The following is a 24,665-nucleotide window of genomic DNA, read 5'->3' as shown; positions in this document are numbered from 1 at the left end:
GAGAAAACTGAAAAGAAGCAAGAAATGGAGCCTTCTTGAACAGTCCTTGCGTGGAGTCTATATAGGGGGAGTCTAAACGATGGGATTTGGTGATGGCCGTTGGATGCACCTTTGAATAAAAAACGGACGGTGATGGATAGATGATTACCTTTCGGTTGACTTTGACCTTAAAACTTAATTTCTTACATCGCCATCCACCTTCACATTGGCGCGTCTTCTATAAGGTTTGATTTAGCTGATAGGATCAATTTTAATTTGCATTAATTATCAAATTCAGGCTTTTTATTTTTTTAATTAATTCTGTTATTAAAAGTATTGGATATCTTGCTTCAAGTATTCCCTTGAAGTGGGAGGCTCGAACTAGATATCATCTACTTCGATTATATGTCTTAATCACCTCGGTTGACATGTAGTTGTAGTTCTTCATCTCGCATACATGAGGTAGAGTGGTAGACCATGCTTGCCGCTCAATCGCTGACTCAGGTCTAAACCATTAAAAGATGTATTTTATACTGTGCTTAATCCCGAAGTTAGTTCTATTCATGTGGCCATCAATGAGGAAAAGAATTGCAATGGCTAAGTGATGGTGTGCGATATTGATCAGCCATAAACTTTGCGTTCACGGATGGAAACCCTCGAAGAGGGTAAGAATGGCAATCCCAGGCTCCTTGGATAGTACCAATCTTGTGAAGTAGCTATAACAGTAACTACCATATGCTTGAATCGGGTTTTGAAGAAAACTTCAATCACTTCAACATTCATATGCTGATATTCAAATAGCTTCTCCACCCAAAAACAGTAACTACCATATGCTTGAAGTTGTCTTTCAAAGAATTTCTCCATTGCAGGAGCAATATAAGCACAAGACAGTAACATAAAAGCAGCAGAGCAAGAACTGAAGTAGATAACTCCAAATTGTAAAAAAAATTTATCTTGGTATCACACTGAACTTGAGATTTAATTAGCGCCTTGCCGATCCATAAATGCCCTTTCAGTCCTTACCACAAATCTAATATGAGATTTTGTCAAACAATGAAAGTTCAACAAAGCCTTGTGTCTGCTGTGCCACAGCTAAAAATGAATGAATGCTCCAAAAGTAGTGAAGTTAGTTGAACCTTGTTATAGAATTTGGAACAGCTAACGAGACGCGTGAAGGGAAGGATCACAACGGTTGAAGTTTTACTCAGATCCATTGACTTGTCGCGCTTATGTTGGTGGTCGCCATGTTCCCGGTTGGAAGGATGCACCGGATCCAGTGGGTTCTGAAGACCTGTAGAATATTATTTTTACACCATACAAACATATGCATGATGAGAAATTTGACAGATGCAAATAGATATTTGAGAAATCTACAACTTCTTCTTCCCTTGTAGCTTTTGTTGAAATGGTGTTTTAATAACAATAAAAACACTTACTCTGGCAAAGGCTCTTCTTTTGCTTTCCCTGCCTCTGTCTCTTTACTCCTGTTAATGAAAAATTAAGTCAGCGCTTAAATGGAAGTGTAAGTATTTGCGTACGAACCAAGTATGTCAACGGCCTGGGAAATCCAGGAAAACAATGCAGCAGTTTGAATGATTCACAAAATGTCAAAGAGCCAAAGGATGTTGAGGTATACTTTGTTGGAGAAGTAAATGACTCGTATATCTTTTGGCTGGGTAGCCTTACTCGTAAAACAACAATACACCTCAAAAACCACAAACCTTGGATGCGGAAAATTTGGGAGAAATCAATCCAACTTACCTCGCTTCATGCCTCGTGCCAGATGCTTCCTCGGCTTCATCGGCTATAAGGACAAACACCATGACAAAAAATATGTCAGCCACAGACCCATAAATTACAAGCACTGATTTATGTATCCTTGCCTTCAAAATTATAGTAATAGGTATACAGTACCTTCTGAAGAAGGAATTTGCTGCATGAAACTTTTCAAGTCTGGACCTCCTGCTTTGACTACACAAAAAATAAAATTATCAACAATTGCATGAGTGGAGAAAACAGTTAATGAGAAACTATTTCAGTGACCGACAGTGCTCTCACCTTTACGAGCGGGACCTTCTTTGGCCCTCTTTTCCTCTTCTTCTTTCTTAAGAACTATGTATTTCAAAGAACATAAAGAAAAGAAATTAAAAGAGACTATCAAAAGGAGCCATCTGAGATAACAACACAGGAATTACTCATAGAATCCTTCAACGTCACTATAATCAGAAGATAATAGCAAACATAATCAGAAGTCATAACTCGCAAACAATTGAAAAAAATAAAAGAAAAGAGGGGAAATAGAACAAAAAAAATCTCACCGCATGATGAGAGACAACTACTATAAAAGGGTCTGGATGAAGTTGAATATTATCCAATTTTAAAAGCACCATCACATATTAAACCCTAAAATAACTTCATTGACCCTCTGGTAACATTGAACTAATGCAATTAACACGGTATCCAAGTTCTTTGTATTTACATCACACTTGTGAAAACATACTTCCAGCCAAAGAAATATAAAAATATAACATACTCACAAAAACCACAAATGATTGAGATAATTAATCAAAGTGAGCAATCATTGATAGGACTGAAGTTATTTGGACAATTTTGGCAAGGAAAAGAATGACATGTTAAGTTAAAGGGGGAAAAAATACATATATATATATATATCATTGGCATATCACCAAACCCTTTGTTCTAAATGATTTTAAATTAGCTAAAATCCACACGAGCAATTCTCTTTCGCCACTAGATAACATTAGCAATGCCATAAGATTGAAGAAAAATAACAGCAAAAAATCATTGAAGGCATGAAACTAGTTAGTAACACTTACGTTCAACATTTAGCCTAACACGTTCACGTCTTGCTTCCAGCTCCATCATTTCCTGAAGTGAAAATTACATTGCAAATGACATAAAGAATTGTTCCACAATGTAAAATATCTTATATGAAGATTACTACTTAAACAGGAAATGGCTGTTGTGGAGAGAAGTAGATGAACGAGTGGAGCTAATTGGCATGCAAAATCAAAACCCTTTTCCTAGATGGATTCCTGAGTTTCCTTGCATATAGTCCAGAGATGACATAAGTGGATTGAGAATCATCTACCATTCACTTTCCCAAACACACAGATTAGAATAAATCGCCAATCAACAAATGGTCTTATAATATCAAAGGCCTTGCATCATGGCACCATATGGTAAAAATAACATGAGTTGTACATTATCCATGGACCATGGGTTTAATGATGCCAAGGACTTCAGTGAATCAAAATTTATTGTAAGCAAATCATCAGATGGGCTTTATCTCTCAAGAGAACACGCATGTTCTTAAGTTAACTAAGATTTCACTATTACTTCAGAAAACCATATTTTAAAACACATAAAATATTTAATTTCCTTTTAAAAGATATTTTTTAGTTATATAATTGTTCTTTCGAGGTTGAGGAGAGGGGGCAAGCGAATGGATGGGAGATGGACCAGTGGATATCGGTAGAAGTTGAACTAGTTTACCTCAGGAGTTGGAGCTCTTTTGCGCTGCCCATTGAGCCAACATATCCATTCAACTACAATAATTCGCAACCAGACTTTGAGCACAAATAAAACATTCTGCACTATTGAAAACTGCTCAAAAAATCTATCAATTACGCAGGTCTCAAAACTTTTCTTTTGTTTGACAACAAACTATAAAACATATGTATTTAGCAAAATGTTTCAGTTCATCAATCATCTCCTAAAGGAACAGGCTTTCACCCGGGTGCTTACCAGGAACTGTGGTTGGATCCTCCTCTCCTTTGAAAATCACCCATCTTTTCTCTTTCACTAATGCAATGAACAATTTACAGCATCAGAAACACTGAGAATGATACTGCACAAGAATTTACATCCAAATACCTTTTCATGATCTAATTCACATGCATTCCATTCTAAAATCATTCCAAATGTTCACTACACACTCAAAACGATTCCCAGACACTAGTATTCAGCTTAACCAAGCGAAACACCTACATTAAGCTAAATCGACCATAATGCTCAACTGTAACATAATGAACACTTAAATCCCCCTCCCTTCAGCCAAGAGAATGCAACTCCAATTGCATCCGCATCAACGATGAAACATCAACTAGACTTCAAGTATTGAACCAAAATATAGTAAAATACAGCTATCGATGATGTACGTAGACCTTACCCCCCACATAATATGTGCAACTCTACCTAAACACACACCCAGAGCCATATATACAAGCTGTATGTATGTGTACAAGCTGTATGTATGTGTGAGAAATGGAATGATGTAAGAGCTTACTCTTACTGACAGATACAATTAGAACAACCCAGTTCGCAGATATATATGAACAAAGGTCAGACAGACCCAACTCGTGATAACATCAATTCAATGAAAAAAATTATTTGGAGATAAAAGGAGAACAGATCGCAAATAGAAAAATACAGAAGAATTACAATTTGACAAGCGAAACTGCACTATGATGCCAAAGACAAATAACCAAAAATTAAGTCCCGAAAGCCAATTCCAAAAAAGAGCAGCTTACCTATACCATCAATCTCCTCCTTTTTGGCGAAGTATCTGTTCCCTGCTTTGTCTATACCAGTGAAAGTGCGACTGCTGAAAAGCCCAGCAATCCTCGAAAATAGCTTCGACATATCCTCTCTCTATGACCAATTCTAATCGGAGCCCATTATACTAACTATCAACGTCGACTGCTTAACGGTGAATCAAAACTCGTAACCGGGTGCGTACAAGTGATTCAAAAATGTCGAAACAAACGAGGCTTCGGAGTTTGGTCTTGTTTGGAGAATTTGGTCTTGTTTATTGTTGGTTTATCATACCCCTGTTATATGGTGGTGAAAACTGTAAAAGTTAAAAATATTTTTTACTTTTTATTTTTTATTATTGGAGGAACTTTCTACTGTACAATAGAAACATGCTTTTCAATCACCAAGTAGAGATGTAAACGGTCAGTTCGGGTTGGGTTTTTTTTTTTTCAATTTTTGACAATAATTTAACCAATTAAGCGATTCGTTATGAGCGTTTATTTCGAGGATTTGATCCATTTTTGGTTGGTTCTCACTAATCTTATATTGAAATTTGACAATATCTTCAAACGCATGATATGCCCTCATCTCATAAACTTTTTTTTTTGTTAATTGAGAACGATACAATACAAGCTTGTCTTCTGAACATCTAATATGACCCTAAACTCAAGTTTTCAAACCTACGCTCACTAAAATTTCACATACGATTTGGTCCCAGAGATTTATCATTCAACTATCACTCAATGATTCCCTTATCTCTTAACAATGACTCTAAAAGAGTCACTTTTTCTGCTATGAGAATTATAACCACACTTCTTCTACTAAATTTAGCCCTTTGTGCACAACAAAGTATGGCACGGAAACATACTTTATCATCTGTTATTTCATTCATTGTTTACATTTACAGCAAAAGCAGATTGAATATATTAGGAGTCATATTGTTTTTCCTTTTTTTGAAATACGGTTGAGAAATATGCTTGTCATTGGAATCGAACATTGAACACATATATATATAACGTAGTCGATTGTCAACTGAGTGACCTCTCGTTGGTATTAGTAGTCATATTGTTATAAACCCAGCGAAAATTAAGTACTGAACAAGTTTAGCAGATTCCAGGCAAGTTGTCCCAAGAACAAGAGCCAGAGTTCCCAACATGGTCTGCTGTGGAAGTAATAGGAAACAATGAAGCTATTTGCTGCATCTCAAGCTCCATATTATCGGCTGTTACGACCGAGGATTGGCCATTCGAGTTCTCGCCACCGTCGCTGCACCACTGTGGAACCTGCACGCTGGACGGAATTACGTTGAGCAGCTTTGATAAGTCCTCATGGATTGAGTTTATCTGGGTAGCTGGTTCTTCCTTCTGTTTTAGTCCTGCATGAATGAATGCAAAAGCAAGCATTGTGTTATGAGTAAAAGATTGGATCAAAATGCTTCCAATTTTTCTCAAGAAAACCACAATGAACCTACAGGAGCATCCATGAATACAGAAAACTGACCGGAAAATAGCGAAAACGAGCCACTGGAATCATTCCATTGCCCATCAAATCCCCCGAAACTGTGATTCTCTCCTCCACACCCACCACCATTAATGTCTAAATCAGTCTGCATCATCTTCAAATCATCTCCATTCCCTCCACCGAGTGCTTGTGCCTCCTGCAACAAATCCTCCAAATACCCACTTCCATAACCACCACCTCCATCAACATCACCATTGCTAGTCTCATTGTTCAGTTTGGAATTATAAAAGTTATTCTCCGGATTCGAAGACATCAACGAAGAGGAGAATTGGCTTGAAGGGAGCTCAGAAAAAACACCATTACCATCACTTCCATTAGATGCTACAATAGTGCTTGAGTTCCTGCCATAATCAACAGAATTCATTGCCAGTTGTGACAAAGATGGAGTCGAGGCTGATAACTGGTGAGACAAAAGAGTCCGAGTGGACATCGGGGACAAAGGAAGCAAGAAGTTAGTATTGTCAATGATATTGTTGTTGTGGTGGTGGTTTGTGGTGGTGGGGGCGGGGGCGGGGTCGTCGGGGCGGAATCGCTTGTAACGGAGAGGACTCTGGACAAGGAGAGGGGCGGGGCCAGGCGGGAGGGAGAAGTCGAATTGAGAGAAAGTATTGAAGGAGGAGGGGGTAGAGGGAGGGGTTTGGAAGGAGATGGAGGTGGGGGTTGTGGGGGCAGAGAAGGATTGGTGGTGGTGGCTAGTGGTGGAGGACGCTGATGACATTAGTTGTTGTGATGGTGGTGGAGATGGAGAGGGTTGTCTTGGATCAATTTCTGGTGGATAAAGAGGCAAACCTTGCCGGTGCCGGCGCTTGATTCGTGTGTTCCAGTAATTCTTCACTTCATTGTCTGTTCTCCCAGGTAACTGAGAAAATCACACACGCCATTAATGTTGGTTTTTCAAAGCTTTAAACGCGATCAATTCTCCACAAACAAACACAGAATTGAACTGACATAGCAGAACCAGAAAACCCAGAAAGCATATATTGATACAGTCAAGAAAAATCAACCAAATCTGTCCAGAATTGGAAAGATAATAAGCAAACAGAACCAAATCCAATAAAACAGAGAGACGAAACCCAATTGGGGAAACAATTTGAACAACCGAATTATATATAGATACAAACACTATATATATATATATGTATGTATGTATGTATATATTTGTGTACGTACCTGGGTAGCTATGCGGGCCCATTTGTTGCCATACTTGAAGTGAAGAACCGCAATGAGGCGTTCCTCTTCAGGGGTGAAGGAGCCTTTCTTGAGATTGGGTCGGAGGTGGTTGGCCCACCGTAGACGGCAGCTCTTGCCGCACCGGTTCAACCCAGTGTTCCTATGCACCGCATTCCAATTCCCCTCTCCATGCTTCCTCACATACTCCACCAATATTGCATCCTCCACCGTCGTCCATGGCCCCTTCTTCCAATTAAACCCGTCTTCACCACCACCACCACCAATTCCTCTACCTCCTCTGCTTCCACCAAAACTGCTTGATTCTGTGGACCCACCTTCTTCGCTATTTGATGTCACCCCATTAAAGGGCATCATCATCATAATTGGAAAACAACTAAAACAGAGCACATACCACAATCACCCACACGACCCAATTTTTCTCTGTGTGTATTTCGATTTCTGCTGTATATGTTTTGATGGGTCCAAGGAATTTGTGGGTTTTGTTTCTGTCAACTTTTTTTTAACATTTTTTTTTTGTGCCTATTCATGTAATAGAGAAAAGACTCAGGAAATCTTGAGATTGAGACTGCAACAACAACAACAAACATAAAACAGTAAACAATTTTTTTGTGTTTTTCTGATATAGAGAGAGAGAGAAAGAGATGGAACGAGAGTGGGGGGTTTCGGAGAATGATGCCTCTGCCTGGGATCCACAGAGGAGGCTTGAGGATCCCTGGCAAAGGACAGAGAGAGAGAGGGTGGCAATGGAAGCAATTTGGTGGGGGGTTTGGGGGAGAGACCAAGGAATGCGGCTTGTACTTTGTTTGTTTCAATGGCGCAACCTATAAAGCTCTTCTTGAGCTTTCTTTATATGAATCTGTCTGTCTCTTGTCTCTCATTGGGTGTTTTTTTTTTTTTGTTTTTTACAGTGGGTGGTAAGGACAACAAGGAAGAGAAAATTTGTGGGAAGGGACAGGGTGGTCAATTTGCCTAATTGGGTATTTGGGTTGAAGAATTAATTCAGTCCCAAATTAGAACTTTGTAGAAATTGTGTATGCAAGGCCATTGAGTTGAGTCAAAGGAAACAAAAAAATGGATGATTCATATAGTTAAGTTAGTTGTTTGAATCTCTAAGTGCACTCATGTGGAAAGTTACAGATTCTAACACTCATTTTGGCGTTATTTCTGTACCAGGCTCGATCTATGTGATTTACGGAAATTATGTTTTCCGTTGATTTCCTAAAAAAAAGAAATTGTTGAGTCAAAAGTTTGCTTTGTCCTAAAAATCAATGTGAAAGCCTTGGTCAAATTTTTTTGTCTTCATCAACCTTAATCAATATCTTTCATTCCAATCCAACTCTTTTGGAATGAAAATTTGTTTGGTTGATTAGATTGGATGTAAGAAAGCAAGTTTGGACTATACTAATCTCATTTGAAATTCAATAAGATAAAATACTTCTAAAATAATGTAACAATAAGAAAATGTTTTAATAAATTACTATTTGGTATGCTTGGGTTTCCATGTATTTTCTGTTTTTATTTTTCAAAAAAAATAAAATAACTCCGAAAACACATTAGCTGTCCATTTCAGAAAATACGAAAAACAAAAGAAATAGCTAAAATCCCTAGAAAACAAAAAAAAAAAAAAACCTTTTTTTTATTTTTTGAAAAATAAAAAACAAACCAAATGGATAATTTTCCCCCATTTATATCTTATACTGAGGCCAACTTAGAAGAATTGACCAATTAATGTGGACATACAAAACCTAGTTAATCTATTCTCAATGTTTCATTGCAAAAAAATCTAGGTCAAGAAATTAGGGTTGGAATCCTCCCTAAATATGTTGCAATATATGTAATATTCCTCTTAGACAAACAAAAGTATGGAATTGCTTACAATCAAAGGGAAAAAAAATTAGTCAGAGCCATCCACCATTGACTAAAACAAAACCTTTCTATAAGTGCATTGTTAGGGAGACAATAAAACTCTCAACACAAGCTGAGAGGCCTTGAGTTATAATTCTTTCTACATGGCTTTCTTCTCCAACATGTTTGCCTGCTGTGTAGTAGGATCCTCCATTAAATCTGATGCCAAAGAATTCATCTGCGATGGCGACGTTTGCGTTCTTAGAGATCCTGCGGAGAGATCCAGAAAGAGAAGATGGAAGAATAGGCAAAAGAATGATGTCCGGAATCGGGTTCCCGGTCTAAGGATGAGAGGAGGAGCTTCTCCATCTTCATCCCAGAAAACCACAGCAGCTCTGAAGTCTGAGCACTTGTGAATCCTTTTTTAGCATTTTGTATGTATTTTCTGGGTGAATCTTCATTTTTTGGGTTAGGTTTTGTTTCTATTTCTTCCTCGTCATATCAATTCATGATGATTATTGGGTTTTCATCAATCTTTGAAGACTTAGAATCAACATCTTCATCCGAGTCCTTATCCCAAAAATTTGAGGTCGGCTACATGAGTCTATGAGAATATCACCCGGAATCCATCACATGTATTTGTTTTCCCTATTCATTTTTTTCATGGATCATGCGTTCATTTAATTCTATTAAATTCATATAATTTCTTATTACTTCAAACCGTGTCTTTTTATGTCAATCTCGCCGCCTCCTACTCTCTCCTATACAAATTCTCACAATCCTCCTCACCGCCGACTTAGAATCAACATACATCAATAAAACAACTGGAAAAAAAATGAATGAATTCAGTTCATAATTCAATTGAAGAGAACAAATGGCAGATAGAAGGATCTGGAGAGGAAATGACAGAAAATTATTTCATTTGTGATAATACCTTTCACATGTACATAACAACACTACCAGCATAATCCTCGATGAAATAACATGTAATGCCATAGAAGCAACTAAAATCTATGCAACTAATCCTCATCAACCTGTAACTCATGTACAAGACATCAATGGGTTCTGTTGTTTAATAATCAATCAGTCTACCAACCTCTAATCAATTGATAGTTGCTAAAATTCAATCATTCTCATGCTGATCTCCAAAGATTTTAGCTTCCTATGATGAGCTACTCAGTGAATAATCCTCGTTAAGAAAAGGAGAGAAAATCTTATGCTGTGATAAAAATATTCTTCCTTGATCCTCTGATTGGATCCCATATCGCCTGACGCCAAGGAATTAGAAAATCCGGCACCATTTTATTGATCGGGGACTGGATTTAGGTAATTTTTCATCAATGGTAGACAAATAAAGGCCATTTCTTCTCTGAAAGATGGGGCATTCTCACCTCTTATGCACCAAAGCTGTGAGAGATAGGGCCCACGGTACAGGAGACAGATCCAACCTCTGCGCTCTTCTTTTCTGCGTAACTTCTCACTAAATCTGCCTGAATTTAGAGCTGCAAAGCCAGATCTGGCAGCTGCGAATCCATAATACTATTGGATGATTGTTTCATAGGGGAACCTGGGGGCTGGAAACCGATATTCAAGTCTGGAGGAAGGGTGTCTTGTTTTGGCCTTGGTTGGGAATGTGGACTGAGACCTCGCCAAGGAGACTGTGCATGGAACCTAGAAAAGTCGGTTGTTACCAACTGAGGGAAGACCATAGGTCTGTCTTGCAACTGGGAACCGTTTCCTAGCCGAAAAGGTTGGTGTGGAAATACCTGAAATTGAAAACTGCTCCTATCGGACAATTGCATGCTGGTGGGAAGCAGAGACTGCTCCTGAACACGTGGACTTTGAGGATGAAGCTGCCGAGCTGGGTTATATGATGACTCGGAAGAAATCTGAGTTTTATGAGTGCTAGAATTTTCTGTTGGTTGTTCAAAAGCACCGGCTCCTATTGACATCCATGCACGGGCAGCAGTTAATGAAACATTGCTTGAATCATTTCTTACAGATGGAACTGAAGCCGCTACAGAAGGACTATCGGCTGGGGTATGGTTCGTTGATCTCTCATGCTTTTGGCCATTTTCAGCAGATCTCATCAACTCAACTGGGTCACGAAGACCTCTCTCTTGTCCATATGCCAAAAAAGTTGCTGCTTTGGTAACTTGATTAGGAACAGTGTCAGTTGATGAACTAATCATTCCACCATTCAAGGGATTTCCAGTTACTTTTCCATTGGGTAATCCTCTAGAGCCAACTCCATTATAATCTGGCTGCTTAAACGGTGATGGCTTTGGAAGATTTGAGTTCCTTGGCACCATCTCTCTTGGCCGGGAAACTGGCATTTCTGAATTATTCAAACGCTGCTTATCTGCAACAATGTCAGCATCATGTTGATTAGCCAAAGGTGGCAAGTTCAATTCAACTTGCTTTGTAACCTTTTTCTCAGGTGCAGCAGTATTCCTAAAAGGCAGATTCTGCTGCAGATAAGTCGAAGGTGCAGGGTGGCTAGCTGCCATTCCAGCAGCAAATAAAGACGGTTTTGCTCCCAACACAGGCCCATTCCTAGGATGAAATAATGGTGGCTTCCCTTCTGAATTAAGCCCACTGACAGGATGGTCCTTAGCAGGAACAAAATGCTCCCTCACAGACCCATTGACACGATGTTCCTTGACATGAGCAAAAGGCTCTCTCGGAGGCCTGCCGAGAAATTTTTCATCTTTAACTGGAACAGAGTGCTCTTTACGAGGACCACTTAAAGCACACTCATTGGGAGGGATGGGAGTTTTAGAAGTCATGTCAACCTTTCGTGCATCAGCAGTGCCCTTGAACTTGGAGAAAAAATGTGATTCTTTCAGGGTTCGAGGTTCAAGCATTAATACTGAGGTTGGAAGTGGCTCATATTCTCCCACCCATCCACGACCAAACTTAAACCCTGCAGGCAATGCTTGTTCAATTCTCTGGGATGCAATTTTCCAAGCAACAGGTCCAAGAGTTGCAGCAAAATGAGCCAGGCTCCTGGCATAGCCATGTTCTGCATGAAGACCAACCTGATTCAGAAAAATAAAAACAAGATCAGCATAGGAGCCAAGTATTCGGAGGAATAGATGAGGTTCCCAAAAACATACAGAAACAAGCTGCTTGACTTCATTCTCAAAGGTTGTAAATATCGAGTCTGATTTGGACACCGTTTGATTGGATATAATGTATGTTGCTCGACGGTTTTCATCAACAATATATGGCTTCCTCGCAAGTTTGGATGGTAAACCCTTTCCTAAAACAGCCCAAAATGGTTATGAGATCAACTTAAACAGGACAAATATTTAGTGCTCTGAAATATATGAATGAACCCATTCTCCAGATCAATAACAAAGACATGTAGAATCATCTTAAAATTATTCAAACCATCCGCCAGCTGATGGTTTAGAAAATCCAGAAATTCCAAGAAGTAATCTTCAAATTTGTTATCTATGAATATTTTACAATCACATAAATGAATTCCTTCAGATAAAATACCTGATGTCATATCTTCCATCTTATCAATATTATTATCGACCAAGGAGTAGTTGGCGTCAAGAGGCTCGTCAGTAACAAAAGGCCTTTGACAGCCGCTAGCTTGGTTTGCAGCAGAACAATTCAGGACATCCCCATGAGTGGCAAGAGTAGCACCTGAGGAAAAATCAGAGCCAAAAGGTTCCTGGATGGTCCGGCCAAAAGGTTTCTTTATTTGCTTCTTCACCAATGAATTTGATTGTGTTCTCTGTTCTGCCTTCATCTCTTCCTCAGCACGCTCAATGTTGGCCCTTAACCTCTGAAATTTCCTCATTGCCAGCTCTTCAATGGAACGTGCCTTCGAGAAAAAGGTGGGCAATATAACTAGGTACCAAACAAGAAGCAAAAGTTTACAGAACTGTATAAAGAAGAATGCAAGAGGTTTATACCTGTTTATGGTATATGGTCTCTGGTGCATTATACTGCATTGCATTAGAGCATATTAGAAACACATCACTCTGCATTCAAAGAAAACCATTGTTACAAGCCGCTATATAAAACGTGTACATCAGTTTCCTTGTAAGTCAACAATAGGCCAATGGTTATCATCGTTAAAAAATGAAAATAGAGATAAAAAAAAAGAACAAGAGGAGAAACAAAAAAATAATATGGGAAGCACAGTTACTGTATAATCAAATTTTAATTTAAAGTTGCACTAAATATTAGCTTTTTATGGGGATAAAAATATGAAATTGATCAAAGTGAGTAGTATTACTATTACCAGTCATTTTCCGGTCCAACAATTCATACAAACCATTTTATCCATTTTCCAACCGCATCATCCAACCTCAAAAATGAAACGTGAAGTTTCTTGTAAACAATGGTAAATTCTTTTTATAGATAAATATGACAGATTTAGTTAATCAGTATTTCATTTGGATATAAAATGAAAATGGAATCTGAAGGGTTGTATGAGCAGAATGGGTGATCTTGACACAAAATTGACATGACAACAGCTGTATAAGCACCCATTAAAGTCCAAAATTACGGGACTGCTTCAGACCATCATTTCAGAGTTATTATGCAACTATGAAATCTTGAGACAATAATCAAGCAGGTATCGTAAAATTGCAGAAAATAACTTCAGAACGAACTGATTTAAGTCCTCAAACAAGCAACTAGCCTGATCAACTTCAGCAACATTTCATTCAGAAATCAGAGACCCCCATAACCAATAGTAAATAAGCTCTGCAAAGCTGAACCATCAATAATTACCTCAAATTGCTCCAAGGTACCGTATGATTTATTAGCCAACTTCTTCCTCACCGTACTGAAATCCATTGGATTGTCAATGTAGTCGAGATAGTCTGGAAGCTACAACAAGGCAAAAAACCAAAACTTCCCTTGAATATAAGTAAGTAACTCCTTGACTAACACTAACTGTTTAACCCCTTCACTCACCTCTTCAAGATCAACGGGCTCTGCATACACACCATATATGTCTTTCCTGCGAAAAGCAACAAGTAGAATTAGCAAATTGCCAACATTGGCAATGCTATGACAAACATTCTAGGAGTTTTATAAGAAACGTGAGAGGAAAAGTTTAACCCACTTTTGAAGCTTATCAAGAATCAATGCCAATACTTTCTTATCCGGCAAAGGCAATCCAGAAGCAGATTCTGTGGGAGTCCCTAACAAAATCAAACACAATTTCGAAACAAACCCAAACCCACGTCAGTTTGCCATCGTCATGATGATATCAAGTGAAACAAATCAATTAAAACACATAATCCAGTAGCATGGAACATGCCTGGAGCAGAGTCCTGCCCTGTAGTGTCTCCCTTTCGTACCCTTACCTGTCAAAAATCCAAAAGCCCACATCTCTTACTTCAAAATCCCAAACCAAGAAACATGAATAAATGCGTACCCACAAAGCACGAGTACGTGAAAGAAGTGGATGAAGAGACAAAAAAGACAGAGACAGCTAGAGCAGACAATAAGCAGAGAGACTGAGAGAGACAGGATAGTAAAAGATATGGATACAGAGAGAGAAGGACAGAGAGATTGGTTAGAGAGAGACAGGGAGAGAAAGATGGGAAGCGTGATCAGATTCTTTTGGGAAGTTAGTTGAAGACAGTTGACCGACAGTTATTATCTCTCTCAACCCAACCCCGAAGAAGTCCAGACTCTAGAGAGAGAAAATCATCATACAAATGGAGTGAGAGAGAGCAATGTGTAATTGGACCCTCTCTGTCTCAATCTCTTTCTGCTAAATCCCTAACCCAAAACCCTGCTTTTGCCTCTCACAGTCCGTCTAAGTTTCGCAGAGATCCGTACAGTAGACGATTCAATACAAACCTCATCATCATCATCATCATAATCAGCAGCATCTACACCGTTGATTTTCCTCTTCTTTAATGGCTTCTTCCCGCGCTCCTCTTCTTCGTCTTCCTCCTCGTTCTCCTCCACCGATGCCCCATTTCCTAGCGCGTGCCCTCCACGCGCAATTGAAGAGTGTGCACTTTCGCTGCTGTGGAGCTTATCCACGAGCTTAACCTTCTTCTCTCGCCTTCTCACTTCTTCCTCTTCTTCTTCATCCTCCTCATCATCTTCTTCAATGTAATCATCGTCGTAGTCGATTACGTTATACCTCACATTTTGTCGTCGTAAGCTCCGCCGTGTATCCCGCTCCGACGCTGATGAAGCTCGAGCTTCCAGATCCGCCTTCGACGGTCTCCCTTTCTTCTTCCTCTTCACGATCTGCCCCATCCCCTCTCACTAGCTCACTTTCTCTCTCTAACACTCGCTGCTACCTTTTTCTCTTTTTTTTTTTTTACTCTCCTTTTCTCTCTCGTGTTCGTTCCATTACTGGCTTGGCATTTTCAGAGAGAAATCCGTACCTGATTCCGAGCCTGAGCTTCGGACTTTAAGTGGTATGTAAGAAGCAAGAACGGCGTCTAGTGCTGCCCGTTGCCCGGGTTGGGTTTGCGTGTCCTTTGCCCCTCTGCCCGTTTGCCTTTTATGTATGGACCAAGACATTACGGTGACCTCGGCGGCGGCGCGTGTGTTCCATGTGGACCGTGAGAGGATAATTGCCCTTTTATATGATCATTGTAAATGAATGAACTCTTTATACCATACCATTATTATTACAATATTACTCAAAAAGTGAATAAAATTTTGTAACAAAGGCTCAAATTAAATGTTAAATTAGTTTAGCTAAAGTGGTCGAATTGGTTAGAAATGAATCCTTGAGGAGATAAACCAAGTTGAACTCGTGCAATATTTGCAATGTAAAAATTCCCATTTTTCATTTGAAAATAAAAAATAAATTAAAATTGAAATTGTGTTTATTTCTACTTTATTTGATAGGAGTGTAAACTATCGGTTATGGTTTTTTTTTTTTTTTGACATGAATTCAATTGATCAATCGATTTATCTTCGACGATTATTTTGATCATTTCAATCAATTATTGATTGGTCTTAAGTAAAATTTTTGTAAAAATAATTAATAAATCAATATGTTTGACAATCAACTTGATTTCTACGGTTTCTTGAACACCCCTACTATTTGCTTTAAATATACGATCGCAATTATGGAAGTCTTGTTTAGAATTCAAGGTGACAAAAATAAATAATAAAAACTTAAAACAAAACTTCATTAAAATCAAAGGGGCTGGTGACGATTGAGTTTGACGCTCCGAGAAGCGATTGGAGCCAAAAAAAAACAGCTGACAGCCTGACACTTGACCTCCTGACCAGCGCTTTTGACTAAACCAGCCATCTCGGCTGTAAAGGACTCTTCCGTACTTTCACTCGCTCTTTCGGTGCCATACACCCTTCCATCTCAACCGTCCAAAAAAAACTGGACCAGTCAATGAATCAATCAGACGGATGCTAAGCGAATTTACGATGACTTGTATGCATAATCAGTGAGCCCCACATTGGACCCAAGTCAGCAACAGATTTGAGTGGTATATTTGGGCAGTCCTTGAAATTCAGCTCCCTTTCTCACATACTTTTGTGGGCCTAGTGGGACCGACATTGTTATCGGAGAATCATGATGCTTGTTCATTATACAGTTAGGGCAAATGCAATGGTAAAGTATCACTGGGTCAACAAAGATGTTATCTTTTGTTGATATGACTGTATTGTAAAATATGTTTTGCTTATGTGGCTGTATTGGGATAAGTGTTTTACTAATGTGGATATATTGATATTTGATGTTTTGGTGTAGTTTTGTTGTGGATAATATGGAGGAATAGAATGTTGTTAGCCTCTATGTTGGGTGAGAAGAGAAATTATATAGAAATTTGTATTTTGTTGATGTGGTTGTATTGGAATATGTGTCTTATTGATGTGGTTATATTAGAATACGTGTTTGACTTGACTTTTTGAGTAATAGAGGTGAGACCGGGTCAATATTTTTGTTAGCACAGCAAATAAGCAACCATTGCATTTGCCCTTAATCGGCCATCACCCCCGTAACGGTGTGTTCACGGTTGGTTTTTTTTTCTTTTTTTTAACATAAAAATAATCGATCGATCAATAAATTGATTATTAACGATTTAGTTAATTTTTTAATTTTTTGATTGATTATTCAATCGATCCTCATTAATATATCTTTGACAATAACCAACCAATTGGTTTGATTTGAACGATTAATTTAGAGGGCCCTAATAAAACGTGTTGTGTGATCATCTTTTAAGACAATGGAAGAAGGAATAAGAACCGTTGGTTTGTTTTGCTGAGTTATAAACCACTTAGCCAATCAAATTAGCTTTCTTTTCTCTTTTTAGTATTGATTTACATATGGAGGGACCAAAGCAAAAGAATTTTGAAATTTGGCATGCCACCATAGGTCCCACAACCTAGAAATGTTACACCTCTTTTACTGCGCAGGACCGGAGATATGCATCATATACACAGATTTTGTGGGTGTTTGGCAGTGCGTTTGCACTGCGTTCAGTTGCAACACACCTCACAGCACCACAGTTTTTTGTGACACGCCAAACAGCTTTTGCGTTCCAACTCACCTCACAGCACCACAGCTTTTTACCTCACAGCACCTCACCACACCTCACAGCACTCCCAAACGCTTACAATGTATGTTGAATTGTCCTACGTAATCAAATTAGGTCAATTATTTTATTTTAGATTAATGTACAATATAAACATTAAGTTATTTTATATTAATATTATTAGTCATCTAATATAACCGTAATTTAGATACGCCAAACGCACCTCACAGCACCACACCGCACCGCACCACAGTTTTAAAAGTGATGCGCCAAACAGCTTTTTGCGTTCCAACTCACCTCACAGCACCACAGTTTTATAACTCACAGCACCACACCACACCTCACAGCACCTCACAGCATTCCCAAACAAGCCCTTTATCATAGCCATAATACGTTGAGAGATTGTTTCCAAAAATTGAAGCTCTCACCTTTAGTTGCACTCCTACAATCTTTTAGGAGAGAATTATGAGTCTTGATTAATTGTATAGGGTATTAATATAAAGAGTTGAACTATTATACCTTAACTGGGCTGCCTGTGATTCCTCCCAAAGGCCCAGTTTAAACCGTCCAGGTATACTAAGCGTTAGGAATCTCACATCCGTTAGATATGAGAGTTCCATTCACTTAATAAAAGGTGCTCAACCTCATAACATACCTACTTGATGCAACAGGCCTTCTGAGCTGATCTCAGAAGTCCAAGCCCATTTAACTCTCATTATTGAATAACACTTTCAAACCCAATAATTAGAGGCCCAATAGGCCACACAGTGTGGCCCACATCTTTTGTGGAACATTTTGAAGCAGGAAAAGAATTGAAGTTGTTGAATTTTTCAAGTAGTAATATCATCATCATGTATTATTGGACTTTGATTTGATGCCCTAAAAATCCACAACAAAATGACATTTGGAAGTAAACCCTAGAACCCAAAATCAAATAGACTGCTTTGTTGGACTAATCCAAACAAAAACCTTTTACACACTATGGATTTGGTAGACTGTTGGACATGGATTGATTTGGAACCACTCATCTATCATGGAAATACACTAATAGTCATGGCCCCCACTAAAAAAAACCCAATTTTTCATTGACCCTTTTTTTGGGTGGGATTTTTGTCCACTGAAAAGGAGGCCACCTAGACTATTCTTTTTTGTCTCTATTAACTCTCTCAGACAATATCCATACATAGAAGCACAAGAATACATCTTTCATGGAAGTTAGACCACAAATGTGTCGGCAAGACGTGTTGCTAGACATGCACACATAGAAGTTTCTCACCTGACGACATGATAAGTTGGGTCAAAACCACAAATGTATTTCTCCTAGTGAGAATCGAATTTAAGACCTTTCAAATCCATATATACGATTTGTCCCGAGAGAGGCACCACTAAACAATCACCCGAAGAGGTTGTATTCATGGATATCGCAACATTTTGTTTTTTAAAGTAACTTTAAAAATGTTACAATATCCATCATTTATCAAAAACAATTGACAAATAAAAAAATTAAGCTTTTCAAAGCCTAGCTTAGTCATACAATTGTTCCTTGCTTAAATGGAAGAAATCAAAGTCAATGATTTTGAAGAAATATGCAAATGATAATGCTCCATGTATGATGCATGTGGGTTGCATGATTGGCTAAACCGACTTAAAAGTCGGAGATTTGAATATAATTATGTAACAAAAGATATGATTATGATTGAGCTAATCAGTAATGTATCCCCTTGTTATTGGATCTAGCTTATGATAATAATATTTAATAGTGTTCCACTTCCATAGAAGTTCATAAAATAATTGAAAATAATTAATCATCTAGAATATATAGGATTTATCTAGTTAGCAACTATAAATAACCTCCCAAAAAAACTATAAAAAATAACATAAACCCCAAAAATAATATTATTATGTGGTCCTTTCATTCTTCACCAATTTTAAAACTCTGTATGGTCCGGATGACTGAATTTATTTGACCAGGATTAAACCAAGTTTGAATACAAGTTATATGTTCGAAATTCGGGTTAAAATACAAAAATTTTGTCCGATTAAAAGCAAGTTTTGGGTCCAAACATATAAATCTTGCCCGGTTTACTTGTGTGGACCCTAACCCAAATTAGGTTATCATTTGGTTTATTTGTCCGGATTCAAACCAATCCGATTTGGTCAATTAAGTACATCCGAAATCCAATTCATGTTAAGGTCCGAACATCTAAATATTTCGTACACACGTACTGTTATCTGACTTGGAATTGATTTTTTGTCACCCTTGGAGGGGTGATAGTGAAGCCTCTTAACTTCCCCTATCAAATCGATCTTATCTGAGATCGTAGATCTCAAGTTTGTCTATGAAGAAAAAACCTAATTATGTTAGTGTCTATAATTGATTTCTTCTGTATAATACTAATCGATAGGACCTCATTGATAAATACGACAAGATCTCGTACATCAGAATCTATAATTATGGACCCAAATCCATTAGTATGAAACAATTTCCTTTCTAAGTGAAATCCCCGCGTATATGAAATAATAAAGTAATATTCCAACTCCAAGGTGTCAAACTTTGATTTTGTACACAAAATATGATTTGGAATATTAAGATAGACAACACAGGCATGGTCCACCACTTCCTCCTCACCATTTCAATTATTAGGTTTAGTTCTCTTTTTTTTCCCTTAAAAAAATCAAAAACAATATTTATCTTAAGAGAAATTTAAAAAAAAAAAACTTTCACATGAAAAAAAAGAAAAGAAAATTCGGTTCAATAAATAATCTCAAACAAAAAACATGTTCACATGAGATGGGTAGTTCATGTAATTTATATTTCCACCATATAAAATTAAATTTTTTTTGAATTTATTTTTAGGGGAAAATGGTATTCAATGAAAAAATCTACAATTAGCAAAAGATCTTAAGATACTGTTCTTTCATCTTTGTGACAGTGCCAGCTAAGTCTAATCAAATATAAGATGAGTAGTTGTGTGGTTGCTTTTGAATCCCCATATATATATAGTCCCCCCTTTCACACTCAATAGATCTATACGTACACACTTCCACCCCTATATATGTACCCATAAACCTTCATTGCCTTAATTAACACAAAAACACATACCCATATATAAAACCCAGAGAGAAATAGAGAGATGGGTCACAAGAGTTTTGTGGTTAGTTTTTTGTTCATTTTGTGTTTGGAGATTTTAAGGTTCAATTTCTTGGAGGCTCAAATGGTGCCAGCAATGTTTGTTTTTGGAGATTCACTTGTCGATGTTGGGAATAATAATCACCTTTCAGTCTCAATTGCCAAAGCAGATTTCCCTTTCAATGGTATTGATTTCCCCACAAAGAAACCCACTGGAAGGTTTTCTAATGGCAAGAATGCTGCAGACTTTATTGGTAAGTCAAATATATCTGTGTGTGTGTGTGTATATATATATATATGTATATATATAGCTCATCTCCTTAAGCTAGCTATAAGCAAGTTGTTTCATGTTTGATATGATTTTCTTGCATTAGTTCTTGAAATATGGAGATATCATGACCAACAAGCTTGACTATATATCATGAGAGGCTGCACATCTTCCTAATAATTTAATGAAGCCTTAATGACAATGAAAATTATATCTTGTGGATGTGTTTTTGCATCCAAGGTATTATTCACTCTAGAGTATGTCTACGGACGTTCCTATTCTCCACTCATGATTTTACTTCATGAAATTATTCCGTCTCTCTCATTCGAAATCCCCAAAAAGATTGAGAAAGTTGAATACCCAAGTCACCATCTACTCTTCTAACCCGTAACTAAACTTTTTTAACATAATTGATTTGAGTGAAATCTTTATGGGTAATTGAGATCTAGGAAATAAAGGAAAAGGTGAAACTTTTTAAAGTAAGTGATGTGTTTTTTTTTGGTGGGTTCATTGTATATTAATTAATTAATAGTTAATTAGATTCTCAATTAAGAGTCATTTTATGACAAAAGTTGCTTTAAGTTAGCAAGCATCTAGGAATCTAAACCCTAAAGTTTGATAATTTATTTTGGGTTGTTTGGCAGCTGAGAAAGTTGGGTTACCTTCTTCACCACCATATCTGTCTCTCATCTCCAAAAAGAATGATTTAGCTTCATCTTCTCTAACTGGTGTAAGCTTTGCCTCTGGAGGTGCTGGAATTTTGAATGGCACAGATCAAGCACTTGTAAGTGGGCCCTAATTATTTGTCGATTATATATATATATTATAAGTTTATATTTTTCAAAACTGGGGCCCATGAAAATTGAACTTCTGGATTCTGGGCCACCCAGCCCAAATCCTGAAACTTCTCTCACCAACTTGTGGGACCCATAGAGTTAGAGTGAAATGGGCTGGGCCCTTATTTTATTATTATTTGCTAAGCCCATCAAATCTTTGAATTGACTAAAAGAAGCCCCTTGGGTCAATGGCAAAGTGATAAAAAGTCCACTGGTGACTGGTGAGTTGTTCTCCACACAAAGGCGTGGGATTTTCGTCATTCAATTCCCAATGGGATCTATTCTCGTTTGGTTTTGCATTGACCCTAGGCCTAACTTATTTGTTGACAAGTTCCGTGCATGGCTTGTTTGGCCCAAATTTAGACCCAACTTAACTGTCCAAAATAGAAAAATCTATCGTTCTTGGTTACTAAAAAAGTGGTCTCCAACACTATTATGGGGCCATTATTGCATTCTTATGTGTTTAATCTTTGAAGCCCATTGGGCCTAACCCTGCCAGTTGGTCAACAGACTAATGATTTAGTTGCTTTAACAGCGTCAAGCAATCCCATTGACAAAACAAGTAGCAGATTATGCAATGGTGCGTGAAGCTTTGGTGCAAAAGATAGGATCATCAGCTGCACGAGCTCTTGTATCCAAATCACTGTTTGTGGTTGTGATAGGTAGCAATGATCTCTTCGACTACAATGGAAAATCTGATCTACAAGGTAAGTACACCCCGGAGCAGTACCTCAACCAGATGGCCTCCATTTTAAAAGATAGATTGAAGGTAACTTGTAGAATTTCCAACTATCATGTTCAACATAATTGTCAAAACTTACAATCCTGCATCGGATTGACATAATCTAACCAAGTAGCATATAAGCAAAGTCCGAACACGTCTCACACAACGAACATGTTTTTTAGGTCTTAGGTATTATGGAGATGGCCTAGGAGAACAAATTCGAACGGGGTTGTAGCTCAAATCGGACAATATTTGTTGACGTGTTTGGGTTTGGATTTCTGATATGATGTCGGAGCAAAAAGTACTCGGTCCATTTGGACATGACATCTATACGTGTCCACTACTTGTAGGACCTCGTATAACCGAGCCCAAAAGTGTAGGGGTTTCAAGACTTGTAATCCCACATAAGATTGACATAATCCAACCGAGTGACATATAAGCAAAGTCTAAGCACTTGTCACTCAACAAACGCATTTTCTAGGCCTATAAGTACTACAGAGACGGCGCATGAGAATAATTTGAGCCGGCCGTTGCCTAAAACGAACAATATTTGTTAATGTGTTTGGGTTTGAATCGCTAACATTGAACTTTGTCTAATTTTGCAGCGATTACACGCAAATGGTGCGCGCAAATTCTTTTCCGCTGGGGTTGGACCAATTGGTTGCACTCCATCACAGAGAGTTAAGAACGAAACACAAGTTTGCAATGAAGAACTGAATTCCTGGGTTGTCAACTACAATCAAGTCCTCAAATCAATGTTGGAGCAGTTAAAGCAGGAGCTCCAGGACATAAACTACTCCTACTTCGATACTTACACTGTCTTGAACAACATTGTCCAAAATCCAACCAATTATGGTACACTACACCATCTCTTCTTCACATTTTGTGGTTGCAAGTCTTACGGATTTCGATGTTTTCAGTTATGAAAAAGATCCTAATAATTGATATCCTAGTTATCCGTATTGCTGCTGAGTCATACGCACAAGATTTCATATGCATTGTGTGGAATATGTGTAGTCCAAGAATTCACTTGAATCATGTGCATCCAACTTAACTGTTGGGATAACTGGGATATCAACTGCTAAGATCTTTATCATTTTTGCAGTGTTTTTTTGTTCCGCCTATCCTAAATGTTGAAATGGACGCACACGATTTCATGTGGATCACGTGGAACTTATGATTTTATATAAATTATGTGTTGCTATCTCAGCAAAGACAAAAAAGCACTGGGATCATTAGCATTTTTGTTGCGTAAACTTCAAAGTATTAATGCTAACTTTCTTTTTTTTTTGTTTAACATTTCAGGGTTTAGTGAAGTGAAAGCCGCCTGTTGTGGGCGTGGAGACCTAAGAGCTAAGATACCTTGTGTGCCCGTTGCAAAGTATTGCCCTAACAGAAGAGATCATTTGTTTTGGGATCTATACCATCCAACGGAGGCAGCAGCTAACATCTTAGTGGACACTATTTTCGATGGTCCATCAGACTACTCATTCCCCATGAATTTAAGACAACTTGTTAGTGTTTAATCACACAACTATATATATATATATATAACATAATACGATTTTAATGTAAGAGTGTAAAATATTTTAAAAAATCTTTTATATATATATATATACCAGTATGTTTACAAAGTGCAACTCCCTTTTATATTGAAGGAAGAAATCAAGCAAAGTTAAATTTTTATGTAGCTCTGGCATTACATGAGAAAATAGTTGAATGCGGTTGAAAATATAAGACTGTGGCTAAACCTACGTGGAGAACGAAAAGCAATCTTAAAATAATTTTTAAGATCGTTGAATGATATTATAGGATACTACACCCTAAATAAAGAGGAAACAAAAGTAGTGAACATGGAAACAAAAACAAAGGAAATCGAAAAAATAAAAAAAAATGCTAATTTCAAGGTCTCAATATCAAATTTTGGCCAAATGACAACGACGAATCAAGTTGCCTCGCCAAATTTCATGCGATTCCAAATTTGTGATTTTTAGATCCTACGTAATTGTATTCTATCTACAACAATTACGTACCCCTTGAAAAGACCACATCTTGTCCATTGATTTTGAAGACCACATATTAGGTACCCCTTGAAAAGACCGATAATATT

General features: G+C 37.8%; 4 protein-coding genes across 5 annotated transcripts; 1 reads left to right on the top strand and 3 right to left on the bottom strand.

Moving 5' to 3' along the window:
- Window positions 1-769: 769 nt before the first annotated feature.
- LOC119985933 (NADH dehydrogenase [ubiquinone] 1 alpha subcomplex assembly factor 2-like) lies at window positions 770-4,795 on the bottom strand. Its single transcript, XM_038830413.1, has 9 exons — window positions 4,533-4,795; window positions 3,748-3,804; window positions 3,496-3,548; window positions 2,817-2,868; window positions 2,038-2,091; window positions 1,894-1,950; window positions 1,741-1,783; window positions 1,416-1,463; window positions 770-1,270 (listed from the first exon to the last, which is right to left on the bottom strand). Exons 1-9 carry the CDS (start codon window positions 4,642-4,644, stop codon window positions 1,207-1,209), a joined length of 540 nt encoding a protein of 179 aa, XP_038686341.1. The 5' UTR covers window positions 4,645-4,795; the 3' UTR covers window positions 770-1,206.
- An 828-nt stretch (window positions 4,796-5,623) lies between these two features.
- On the bottom strand, window positions 5,624-7,789 carry LOC119986150 (transcription factor MYB97-like). The gene is made up of 3 exons (XM_038830700.1): window positions 7,228-7,789; window positions 6,037-6,916; window positions 5,624-5,911 (listed from the first exon to the last, which is right to left on the bottom strand). The coding sequence occupies exons 1-3, from the start codon at window positions 7,606-7,608 to the stop codon at window positions 5,640-5,642; spliced, it is 1,533 nt and encodes a 510-aa protein (XP_038686628.1). The 5' UTR covers window positions 7,609-7,789; the 3' UTR covers window positions 5,624-5,639.
- Window positions 7,790-9,985: 2,196 nt separating this feature from the next.
- Window positions 9,986-15,490, bottom strand: LOC119985703. Of its 2 annotated transcripts, none has more exons than XM_038830037.1 (9): window positions 14,935-15,490; window positions 14,387-14,432; window positions 14,189-14,267; window positions 14,038-14,083; window positions 13,852-13,950; window positions 13,026-13,094; window positions 12,601-12,934; window positions 12,213-12,358; window positions 9,986-12,134 (listed from the first exon to the last, which is right to left on the bottom strand). In XM_038830037.1, exons 1-9 carry the CDS (start codon window positions 15,343-15,345, stop codon window positions 10,590-10,592), a joined length of 2,775 nt encoding a protein of 924 aa, XP_038685965.1. In that variant the 5' UTR covers window positions 15,346-15,490; the 3' UTR covers window positions 9,986-10,589. The 2 variants fall into 2 exon arrangements, with proteins under 2 accessions (XP_038685965.1, XP_038685966.1); XM_038830038.1 differs by having other exon boundaries at window positions 14,387-14,434; window positions 14,940-15,488.
- Window positions 15,491-20,652: 5,162 nt separating this feature from the next.
- LOC119985231 (GDSL esterase/lipase At5g55050-like) lies at window positions 20,653-24,130 on the top strand. Its single transcript, XM_038829461.1, has 5 exons — window positions 20,653-20,981; window positions 21,640-21,779; window positions 22,367-22,600; window positions 23,161-23,410; window positions 23,861-24,130. Exons 1-5 carry the CDS (start codon window positions 20,732-20,734, stop codon window positions 24,079-24,081), a joined length of 1,095 nt encoding a protein of 364 aa, XP_038685389.1. The 5' UTR covers window positions 20,653-20,731; the 3' UTR covers window positions 24,082-24,130.
- The last annotated feature ends 535 nt before the right edge of the window (window positions 24,131-24,665 follow it).

This window comes from Tripterygium wilfordii, chromosome 19, assembly GCF_013401445.1.
Source record: "Tripterygium wilfordii isolate XIE 37 chromosome 19, ASM1340144v1, whole genome shotgun sequence".
Lineage (NCBI taxonomy): Eukaryota > Viridiplantae > Streptophyta > Magnoliopsida > Celastrales > Celastraceae > Tripterygium > Tripterygium wilfordii.
This window is presented reverse-complemented; position numbering and strand designations above follow the sequence as displayed.